The sequence below is a fragment of the Bemisia tabaci genome, chromosome 5 (genome assembly GCF_918797505.1).
Source record: "Bemisia tabaci chromosome 5, PGI_BMITA_v3".
NCBI lineage: Eukaryota > Metazoa > Arthropoda > Insecta > Hemiptera > Aleyrodidae > Bemisia > Bemisia tabaci.
The window spans coordinates 6,215,492-6,227,540 of NC_092797.1; the positions used below are offsets into that span (position 1 = coordinate 6,215,492).

Here is a 12,049-nt window from a genome sequence, read left to right on the forward strand (position 1 = left end):
AGTCATTCCACTAGGGCATTCTGTATACCTCATAGACTGTAAGAAAACTTTTGTTTTTCGAAAAATTTGTGAGCCCAAAATTAGACTCATGTTTTCAAACTCAACCGCCCAAATCTGCTTCCCACCGAAATGCCAGCAATGCTGGAAAGATGTTATCAAAATTGGCTCTTGATCTCTAAACATTTTTGTTCATATTTCTATGACTTTTATAGAAGAGACATGTTTGAAATTTTGCTTGTTTGATCAGGTGAAAAGGAACATTTAAGAAATGATTTAGTAATCTGGTGTATATAATAGTTAGCCAATTTTTGGATGAGCCTAATGTTCCAGTTTATTCTCCGTAGTAGTCAAATTCGCCCCTTTTTCTAGAAAGAAAATATTCCATACATTTTTTTAATGTAAAAAAGTGAAAGAAGTAAAGAAAATGTGTTAAAAAAATTGTATTTATAAATGTTCTGACTTAAAAAAATATCTGGTTTCCCTCTCAATATTTTTCACTCAGAAAAAAAATAGGAACAGAAATAGCTGTCGCATATCCATTTTCTAGTATCGTTTTTTCCTGAAAAGTTTATCAGAGAAGAAGTATGAATTAGGCGTGTTTGTATTATTTTCTAGTGTCTAATTTTTAGACCCGATTTCCACCTTCTTTCTTAGTACTTCATGGTTTTAAATATCATACCGGAATTTTACTGTCGATTAAAGATTGGAAACAGGCATACTCCCAACTTGGGTCCAGTTCTGAGGCGTAAATACAGATTACTTTCTACTGTTTTTTGCAGAAGGATCTCCAAATGATCATTCTCCTACCTATTATTGTTATTCTATTTTGTGGCAGCATATCATGTACATACTTAATTTGTTTTGTTTCGGTTATGTTTCACTCGTTAAAATTAGCAATATTCTATTTTTTAACTTGTTCAATTAACATCACACCAATCCCTGTACTTAATTTCATAGGCTCTATAAATCAATTGAAATACTTCACCATCACTTATCAGTGCAGAATACGAGTTGAAAATTGCTGTTTCTTACCCTCTGAAAAAGGGTGTCTACAGAGTTTAAAAATCTTGGAAACAAGAGCACATCAGGGAAAAGAAGTCAATATTTATTTTACTCTATCAGCACATTATAATCATGAACGAAATGCTCTGATACTTATGTAAAGAAAAGCAGAGAACTTTGAGATCATTTTTAAAACTAATGACAAAAGTTGCTGATTCTTTTGTGTGATTAAAAAAATCAAGGATTCTCCCCTGTGAAGTCTGCAGACACCCCGAAAGGATAGATCAGTAATATCAGCCTATCAGTTCAACAACTCCAGTTTTCCACATATTTTTAGCAGATTCTCTTTTACCAAGGAGCAACCAATACACTCATTTTTGCTCAAGTTAAATTCTTCTCATCGTCACTTTTGGGCTAAAGTACCACAAGCTCCATTTATTTTCATGAAATTTTGGGTTCAACCCCATGATAAAAGAAATATTCAGTAAGATTTTCAAGTGACTCTGTTCATCCGTTTTTCTGTAAAAAATCAGACAGATGTGAGGAGTCTGACAACATAGTGCCTGAGCACAAATGGCACTATGTAGTAATACCTACTTTGGTTGGAAGGTGATGATATTTTGCCCACAGTTATTTTAGCTTTTGTCAAATTTCAAGGCTTTGTGATGATTAGAGTTTGCTTTAATTGTGGCAGATGAAACAAAATTCAAGCAACTTCAAAGTCGGAAAATTCGCTCTCCCCCTATTCCATTTGCTTTTTCGTCAAGTAAACATAACAGTAAAGAAATGTCAGCTGTGTGTGCTACAGCTGGAAATTGCTAAATTTGGAAGGTTCTCTGGTGCTTTCCCATCGGAAACCTGGAGGAAATTTCATGTTAAATCTGAATAGGAATTTAAATGACTTTCTTTTACTGGTGCTATTCTCCCAGTCATTATTGCCAGATAGTGAAGGTAGTTGAGAAAGTAGCCCTTTTCTCACTTAAACCCATGTAATATGTCCACATTTTACGGTAATCTGACAACTTTAACCCCCCCTCCCCCCAGTTGTATCAATCCTACTGAAAAATTCTGTTTTAGATTATACTTTCCTGTACTAAAGTGATCCAAAAACTTTAATGCTATTAAATATTTTACCTGCTAGTTTTTAAAAATATTTGTTCTCTTTTAATCGCCATTTTTCATTTTCAACTTAATATACCTAGAACTTTTTCAGGGATTAATCGCTCTTGTAAAGCTCTAAGAATTCACCAGATATTCCTTTTTTTTTAAACAGCAATGATCCCCACTTTTATTCGAAACTGAAACTAAATTATCAACAAAGGAATTTAGTTGGGAGCATAACACACAGCAAATTGGTACAAAATTACCACGGATTTAATTCCGTGGAAGATATGTAGAACTACTAAGAGAGGTTTTGGGATTAATGAATTGTAATCCAAAGATATAGAGGAAGTTTGAAGGTCCAGCTTAGCTTTCGCTGAGTATTAGAATAATGGTAAATTATTACCAGGACCTTTCTCAATAGTTCTACATATCTTTGTAGGAATTAAGTCCACGGTAATTTTGCACCAATTTTCTCAGTGCAATGCCTCAAACCAAATTTCTTAATCAATTAAAATTGGATTACGGCTTTTGTATTCAACTAATTTTTACTCCCCGCCCCCCTTCAAAAGAAAATCTTCCGATTTTCATCAGAAGTACTGCAAAGCAAAAAGTTCGGTTTCAAAGATAATTTTTAGTCAAATGTTTAGGTCTAACTTCAGTCAATCTTTAAACAAATAATAACTCAAACTTCGGTGATTTCCAAACAATCTGAAACTTTCCGTCCATTCTTAATGATGTTCTATAAGAATTACTCATATAAAAGTTGTGACAGAAGAAGAATTGAAGAAGATGATTCCTTTTCATTTAACCAACCAATGAATGAACAGAAGTATATGCTTTGCTTGTGTGTCTGCCGTCTTATTAGCACATGTCAACAGATAACATCTCTGTCAGACTAGTTATTTCATGTTACATGTTGCCCAGACAAGTTTCTTAAGTCCGTAACTACTGTCAATTGAATCATTCATGGCCTCCTCTTTCTTCTTCTTTTGCAACCATTCCATCGAATATTTTAAAATTGTTTTCCAAAAATCACCGCCATCTTACCGATAATTTTTGTGAATTCCTGTCAGTAATGGTTATGTATTCCCTAGGGACAACTCCCTCTGAATTGTTTTCTTGCGAAGTGAAATTTGGCTTGACAGCGTCAGCACAGCCATCAGAAAATTCAGCCCCCGTCTACCTCCTTCGCCGAATAGCTTTTTTCTCACTTCTCTGTAGGAACTTTGGAGTAGCACTCAGGCACTATGTTTCAGGGGAGGCAATATTCAAGTTGTTCCAGTATCCAAAATTCCGAAAACCATCTGCTTCATATTTCATCATGATTTTGATTTTGATTTAGTCGGACTGAACTTTCTAAAAGGAAAAGGAAAGGGTTCTTTCTGAAGGATTTTTTTTCTAAAAAGATTTTTCCTCTTTGGCTCTTGAGATAATGCAGGCAACGCTGGTCTATCACTGGTTATGATTTCAGTGTTAGCAGTCTGTAGATGGTGTTCCCAAAGGAAATTAATATGATGGCTTAATGCGAAAAATGCGTAACTTAATTGCAGCATTTTAAAATCTCCGATTATGTTTCATGCTTTTCAAGGAAAAATCAAAAAAACTAGCTTTACCTTTCAGTTTCTCAAAGCAATCGGAGATTTTAGTCTTTCAAGTTATTACTTCAAAGCTTAAATGCCATCTTTCAGTACAAGGTTGATTATCATTTTTCTTGACCTTCTCGTAAGACCGCCTATGAAGAAAATTTGACACTACCAAACAATTCATTTTAGAAAATTATTTTCAATAAATTTGTTTACTACATGCATCATGACCATTGTTGAATTTTTATTCTGCAAGTAATAGTAGGAAAAAAATCAATTAGGAAAAAAAAACAATTGTACTCAATTATTTCTGTCTCTCTCTCAACATTCAATTTTCTCCCGGCTGGTAGTGTTGATGAGGTGGCATCATTTTGCTTTTGTTTTAAATTTTAATAACTATGGAAAGTGTAGTCAATGTAACTAATGCTGGTTGAATGTTGGAGACTCACCAAAAATGGAACTCTCACATCATCAGAGCTACGGGTGAGTTGCTTTTTTCTTAACATCGCTTGTGCTTAGCATCTCTCGTGGAATGTCGTAGCAGAACTGTTCACCTTCTTTCTACTTTTCCCTAATTTTTCCAAACTCAAGCATGACTTAGATCTTCTAACCCATTATTTTAATATCCTTGTATTCATTCTTCTGCGCCACTATTTTTCAAGAGAGATTTACCTCTTTATTATCAACATGTTTCTAGATATCAACATCATTTGGAATTAAATAATGACACTTCCATTTAAAACAATTTAAGTCCCTTGATAGGTAACAAAAAACCTTACTTTTATTACGTCATGTCAACCGAGGATCTCATATCAGTCACTGAAGTAGAAGATTCTGCTAATTCTGGAATAAGGGGCCGTTCATAAAATAAATTGCTCAGAGAAACTGACTTTTTACTTCCTTCCTTCTTCCATGCAATGCACCTGTATTCTAACACAGGTCTCCACCCCCTTAAAAAATGATGTAGGACTTTACTTGATCTCCACCCCCTCAAATTGGCTGCATGCGATGAATTGTAAATGGGAAATGGTCACCTCTCGTTGCTTTTTTAATCTTAAATTTTCGAAAAATCGGTGTTACGTGCCAGTTTCAGCCCTAGACCCCTTCCCCCCCTCCGTAATGCAGGTTCAGATCTCTCCTCCTTCCTATAGTGTTCCGAATTTTATGGACGGCCCCTAAATAAATGATCAGATGTATGTTTTTGAGTATCAATGAGTGTGTCTGTATTGCTGTATCTTTGTACACAGATATAAATCGACGGATGATCCTACCTTTTTGATCTCAAAATTATTAAATCAGAGATGAACAGGAAATAAATGAAACTCATTTTGGTACATTCATTTTTTCTCATTAGGTCGAAAAAGTTGTTTTGCTCTTGTTAGCTATGAATCAATTGTTATGTCTTTATTGAACCTTCAAACGTTGGTCAAGTCAAGACGTCTTTTTTATTATGCAAAATCCCAGTTTTAGTTGATTTCTGTAACATTTTATCAGCAGAACTCACAAACTTTAAAAACCCCACTGTTTAATTTTGAAAGAGCCTTAATCATTAGTTGATGAATTGAAATCATGTTTTGTACTTTCAAAATATGAAACTGCTAATTAGTTCATTGAAGTACATTTTGCAGTATGGAACAGCTATTTCTGGCTTCAATTTAGACTTAATGCATGTGCCATTAGTTTCCCTATGGAGATAGGTGCCACCGATGAGTAAGAAATAATAGTTTCCAATTGCAAAATGCAGTCCAATTATGGCTAATTCATAATATCATTTACCTGGGTAGGGAAACTAATGTCACATTATGTTGTTTCTAAGTTGAGGCAAAAATTGTAGTCCCTAATCGCAAAATGAAGTTCAACTGAAAGATTTCTTTAATAAATACAGACGTGAGTCCAGTATAAAAAGAATTATTGGTTCTTTCTCGTTCTGTCAAGTGAGTTCAAGGGATTTATTCCTCTCTCTTGGGTCTTAAACATTTATTTTTATTGCTTTAAGTACCAATTATGTTTATCATAACTCTTTGTTATGAACTTTGATTAAATCACAGTCGTTGTGCCCTTTATTTATATTTACGCTTTCTTTTAATCAGTCTAATTTTTTCCCTACAATTTTACTCACACTTCGAAGTGCAATGTTCCTTCCCTCTCTTCAAAAATTATCATTTGCTTTTGGTTGAATTTGTTATTTTTTGCTTGCACGATAGAATTTCAACTCTGTCTGATAGAAGAAATCAATCTTTCAATTCCTTCAGAGGAAAGAGAATGAAGTGGATTTTTTTCTTGTATTTTACTCTAATTTTTTCTCGAGAGAAAAGTGAACTTGCCACTCATAAGAAATGAAAGCACCATAATTGTAGCATGAGCATTCCCAGTGAACTGTACTTCTGGTTTGGTAGTTAGAGTAAAGGAATAACAGAGGCTGCCTTGTGCTGTGTCGCTTTGTAATTTTTTGCCGTGGGTCCTCAAACACTTAAGCTTACCTGTGCTGTATATCCTCATTCACACACTTACAGGGTACTCCAAAAGTCTTGCACCACCCCTATAACTCGTAGGGCTCTCGTCGCTGTACAGGGTGATACCCTTAAAATTTTAAGGTATATATCCTGTAAGTCGTCTCCTTTGATCCAAGAGCTTTCACAAAATTTTAAGTCTTTATCTCAATTCTTTCAGAAGTTACAACGGTCATGTCTGGTACTAGTCTTTTGGATCACCCTGTATATATCCAGATAAATATCCCTCTTAAGATTTTTATTTTTTCTTTGGTGCTTTGCCAGCGATAGAAATATAGGATGAAAAATTAGATTGGATTTAACAGGAAGGAACCAATGCGATTTCAGTATTGTAAAAATTGTGCATCTTCATCTCTATCCAAAAAATTTCCTAAGATAGCAAATAGCTTTTGCTTTCCCCTCAAGAAACTGTTAATTTCAACGGAAAATAATCGTGCAAATTTTAAAACTGTACATATGTTTAGTATTTTATGAAGAAAAAGAAAAATTGTTCAATTTTGAAAACACTGTAATGACGCTGGTTCACTCCTGCCAAATGCGACCCAATTGATATCACTGATGTTGGCCGATAGGCTCAGCAGCCTGTCAGTCAGCCTGTGGCTTTAGAGCCTGAAAAGGCTCTAAATTTTTTCAGGCTAAAAACACCTCCTAAATTTGATTGAGATTTGTTTAATTTTACTTCATGCTGTTGCATTCAATTATTTTCTTCTTTTTTTTCAGAATGTGGGCCCGGCTACTACCTATACGATGGCAAATGTTCTGTCCAGTGCCCGGTTGGGACTTACCCAATAACATCAGACAGCTGTCAAAAATGCCACTATTCCTGCCGCAAGTGCTCCGGATCTAATGATTACGAATGCACATCATGTTACGCAGACGCTACCTTGACAAACATCGATGAAGGTGCATCATACTGTTATCCGAAGAGCCTCATTCCGTCCATAGATGCAACCAAGTGGTATTTCCGTGCGTGCATAGCTCTTGCAATCAACTGTTTTCTCATATCTATGATGAGTTGTTATTTTTTACACAGAAGTTATTCTTTTCGAAGATTCAACTCATTGTTTCCTAGTCGAAGGAAAACAAAAATTCCGGTGCACTACAAAGCCGCTACACATGAAGAAAGTGACTCTAGCTAAGGGGTGATCTAAACTGGAGTATATTTGCTGAAATTTATTTTTTCTGGACAGATTAGAGTCTTTTTAGGGTTTCTGCAGGGCTAGAAAGTAAGAGAACCTAGAATTCTCAATAAAAAAATTTACCCCAATAAATTATTAGGGGGAAAAAATCTCAATTTTTTTCTCTTCGCTAATTTTTGGTCCTTTACGCAGTCTCAATGTCTACTGAGTGCAAAAGATTTTTGTCTCTTATATTTCTAATCGGGAAACCTGAGAAGTAAGAGATCAGATGAAGTAATCAGTAAAAGTGCACCTTTCTTAAAGCATATCAGTACACTGTGAAACAAAAAATAAATTGATTCGTTTCTTCTACGGTCAAAGGACAATTGGGGATTTTTTTTTATTCTGAAACCTGCAGACACCTTGATTGTATTTTGAACTTGAAAATCAAACTCTCCTCTGCTCTAGGCATACTAGAAAATCACTAACGCTAGCTCTGGTGTGTCAAGCCCAAAAATGATGATAGGAAGGTTGTTAATAGCTCAACCAAATACAGCTCTTATTACAGCTCTTTATTTCTCTCGTTATCATAGTGAACTTTGTTAGCCTTGAGTGGAATATTAGTGGCGTGAGAATTTAAGATAAAATTGAAGCTCCTTAGACTTGTGTCCTTTCTAAAATTTCTTGTGGAACCCGGTGAAATTATCGTTTTCCATGCATGTCATTGGACTAACAAGCAGGAAAAGAAGTGAAACTTTATTAGATAAGTTTTCCTATCAAAATTGTACGCAATGCAAGTTAAAATTTAAAGGAATTAAAAGTACTTTATTTGCATTTTGCACAAGAAGATCAAGGGTAGCTCAACGTCATTGAGAATAGAAGAGAACAAATTAATTTATTGTAGAAGGAGTAATTCATCAGTAGAGTAAAAAACTGAGCTTGTCAAATAGTGTGCAACTACTCTCTGAAATTTTACCAGGAAGTCTACAGGTCTAAAAAAACTCGGAATTGTCAAAGAAAGAAACAACAGGGGAAGATTCAGGGACTTTTATGAAAAAGGCTGGAAATTTGAAAAATCTTACGACTTGCAATAAGTAAAAGAACATCATAGCTATCCATAAGATCAATCCGAGTCTCACCCTGATGTGGGAAACAATATTCTTTCAATGAGGGACTGCAATTTTAGTCAATTGAATTATCAATACCTGAAAAAAAAGATTCAGATGTTTCTATTATTTACAGTGAATGAAATTAATATCAAAATTTTTTCATTTCTAGTTCTACATTCTAAATTTTTGACTTTAAAAGTCAGGGAATTTTCTCCTCCCGAATATGTAGACACCCTGGTTTTAGTTGGTGCCTCTGAGAAAATCACCAACTCATGCAGCAGTGGTTGGTAATGGTGAAGTAATCATCACAGAATAAAATAATGTTTTTTGGCAGGTGAATAAAATAATGGACTATAATAATCAATTCAGAAACAACAATTTTATTTGCAAAAAAGTTCTTTACACGTCTTACCCATACCCACCCAGACATAAGGCATTAAATGACTGAATTAAATTTTGAAGAGAGAATATGTTGCAAAGTGCTCTAATTGATACCTCGTTGATGCTCATTTTTTAGGTTCTTTCAGGAGCTGATCCTCAAACTTTTGGAATACTCCTTGTATTCTAGTCAGGTTTGGATTAATGTAATTTAAGTAATTCGCAGCAATCATAAATCATTTAACTTAAGCATTGTGATAGGAGGTAGCTAACTCCTTTGTGCTGATCATGAAAACACTTAACACAAGGTTAAGTATTTTTTTATTTAAAAAATTAAGTATGACAGGAATTGTGTTAAGTCTTAAGCGTTCCTGCAGCTGCTCTGTGGAAATGAAATCACCCATGATGAGAACTGGGAAATGAGCAAGTAAAATTAAAATAGGTATTTCTTGTTCAACTTCAAACCAGATGCCGTAAATCTTACTTTTTTTTGCCCAAAAACTTAATCTAAGGATGTGTATTCTTTAAAACTAATTGTTTTTCTCTCGGTGTGCTGGGAGTCTCATTTGTGTTATTAATTAAAAATTGTACTACAATTTTCTCGTTGTCAGAGAATGTCAGCTTGTAATTTAATATCAATTTTTTGGAGGAACAGGAACATCTAAATATGGTTGACGTTTGAAGTTGTCATCATACTGTAAAGTTATTCAGAGAAAGAACATTAAAATTCAGAGATTTCATCTTAGGTATTTAAAAATTCTCATACTTAATTTTTTTCTCAAATTTGATAGAAAGTCGAACATTTACTGAAAAATTACTTCTTGCGACTGATAAAATGAAGTTAAGTGTATGTTTACAGGAAAAGAATATTTCTGCTGTGAAATTGCCTTGCATATTTTTCTATTGAATTTCCCGTATTACCTACAATTAGAAACAATAATGCTTAACGTGAAAGAAAATTGTGCAGCATATCTTATGAATTTTTTTTTTAAAAATGAAAAAAAAACCTAATGGTACATGTTGAATTGCAATTTTTAAGTCATTCCCACGTGGACCCGGAGAATAATGACTTATATCTTTTACATTGGATATCAGTGAAAGTAAAAGAGCCCATCCACATATTACATCATGCTCTAGAGGATAGTTGCGTTTATGTCATTTTTACGCAACATTACAGGATATGGGGGTGTGTTCAGTGACGAATTTCTCAACTTACTTAATTTTATGAAACTCTATACAAATGAACAAAGTAACTTGTGATTTTTCTTCTCTGTTCTTGTCTCAACTGCTCTCCTTTTTTTTTACACTGTAAAGAAATACTGATCAATGCCTTTGGTTTAACGAATACTTTTTAGAGCAATTTTGAAAATTTGAGGAGCTAGCATTAAGAATAATTTTTAGGGGAGGGTACAGTATACTTACATATAATTGCTTCACAAGAACAATATTAGAATTGGCATTTTGTCGATTCTTTCCTGCGATGCCATTGTCATGGAAGAGTAAACTCCCTTCCTCAAGACAATTGAACATACTCAAATTGAAAGGAGCTTCAACTCCATTGTGACCTAGACCCTGAAACTCATGAAAGAATACATGTATAACAGGGTTCATGTCACAATAAAAATAGTTTCTTTTGATTTCAATGCGTCCAATCAGCTGCAAGCACATACTGTGCAGCGTAAGTACTCAGGAGGCAAAATTTTGAAATTGTGATATTTGTCTCCCCTTTCCTTAAAGCGGGCCTTAGGATACTTCGTAATCTTGTCATTGTTTTCAATGACTAGGTTCTGCAATGATGTTTTAACTGTTGTAACATTGTTATTTATTCTCTAAGTTTTATATTTTGTCTGTACATATTTCAATGAAAATCCCCCTTTTATATGTGTGTAAATATTATCTATTGAGCTTACACTGTGTAAAAAAAATAAAAGACACAAAGTTAGAATGTAAGCATGTGTACAAAATCCTTACAGAACTTACAAAACTATTTCAATCATCGAACAAGAAAAAATGTCGGTATTATAACGTGTAGCGTACAACCAATAATTTTATTAAGGTCAAAATTGCGGCAAAAATAGATGTTGCTGTAACTTCTCATCTATTTTTTATAATTCTATTTACAACAATTGCATTAAAATCATATTGAAGGCAAAGGTCCTGGGCTTGCATGATGATACTTACTTCTCATGTGTTCCAAAGAGATCTGTCGCTCCAGAACGCATGACCACCGCTTTCCACTTGTAATTCAATGAGAAATTCAAAACAGGTATTTTTGTCTAATTTAAATACTGCTCTTTATAAGCACCTAAAATTAGTTTAAATTTTTTATTTAACATTTCCGAAAAATTAGACGGGTGAACATGACTTTGAAAGGAAGACCTGTATAATTTTCACCTAGAATGTTGTAACCCAGACGAAAAAGGGTATCGATATCTTTTTTGTTCACAAGATATCGAGGCATTAGAATGTTCCACTTCGACCCTCCTCCTCCCCTCAAAATTTCAAGAAAATCTGAAAAATATTTCAAATCAAGTTCTTCACATCTAAATTTTAATTGATCCGTCCAATTGTATAATTAATTCAGTAATTTTGTAGGTATCTCTTTTGAATAATTTCATCACGGATCTGTAAAAAAACCATTATAATTAACCCATACTTTAAACCTAGAACTTTTGAAGGAAAATTCAGTTTTCAGTTCATTTCAGTTTTTTTAGTCTTTGATTGTACAATTTTATCTTTACCATTTGGAACTGAAAAGAAATAAAATGAATCAGAAAGAAACAACTTGTTTTTATTACTTTATCTGTCAGTTCTTGATGATTAATTGGACGGAGTTAAACAGAAAGGAACCAAGCCACATCGGGATCGAACCGAGAAAAAGAGGTTTAAAGTTTGGCTCCTGCATAAGACTCAATGTAAAAGATAAACTTCAAGTTCAATTTCTGCAAAAGTTGCTCCAACAAAAACTTTGAATTTTCGGCGATAGATAGTAGAGCAATGGTGGAGTTCAAAACCACTCATAACTCAATTTTTTCCAAAATGTGGGTTGGTTCCTTTCTGCTTAACTCAGTCCAATTGTACATTTTTGCCCTCGATGAATGGATCAGTTGCGCTAGTTATAGAAACGCTGTGTGATGATTTGAGCTCATAAATTAGTGAAAAGTAATGAGATCTGTCCGAAAGCCTAACAGCGCTCAGTATTGACAGAGAAATCGCCCTCCAAAAAAAACGGTGTGTGACATCAT

At 34.1% G+C, this 12,049-nt stretch overlaps 1 protein-coding gene across 1 annotated transcript in view; it reads left to right on the forward strand.

The window, feature by feature from the left end:
* Positions 1 to 11,588, forward strand: part of LOC109034866 (furin-like protease 1, isoforms 1/1-X/2) — a 57,816-nt gene extending 46,228 nt beyond the window's left edge. Inside the window, exon 13 of the mRNA XM_072301125.1 lies at positions 6,920 to 11,588. Within this exon, the coding sequence (XP_072157226.1) occupies positions 6,920 to 7,338 (419 nt within the window). The 3' untranslated portion in view covers positions 7,339 to 11,588. The remainder of the gene's footprint in view (positions 1 to 6,919) is intronic.
* The last annotated feature ends 461 nt before the right edge of the window (positions 11,589 to 12,049 follow it).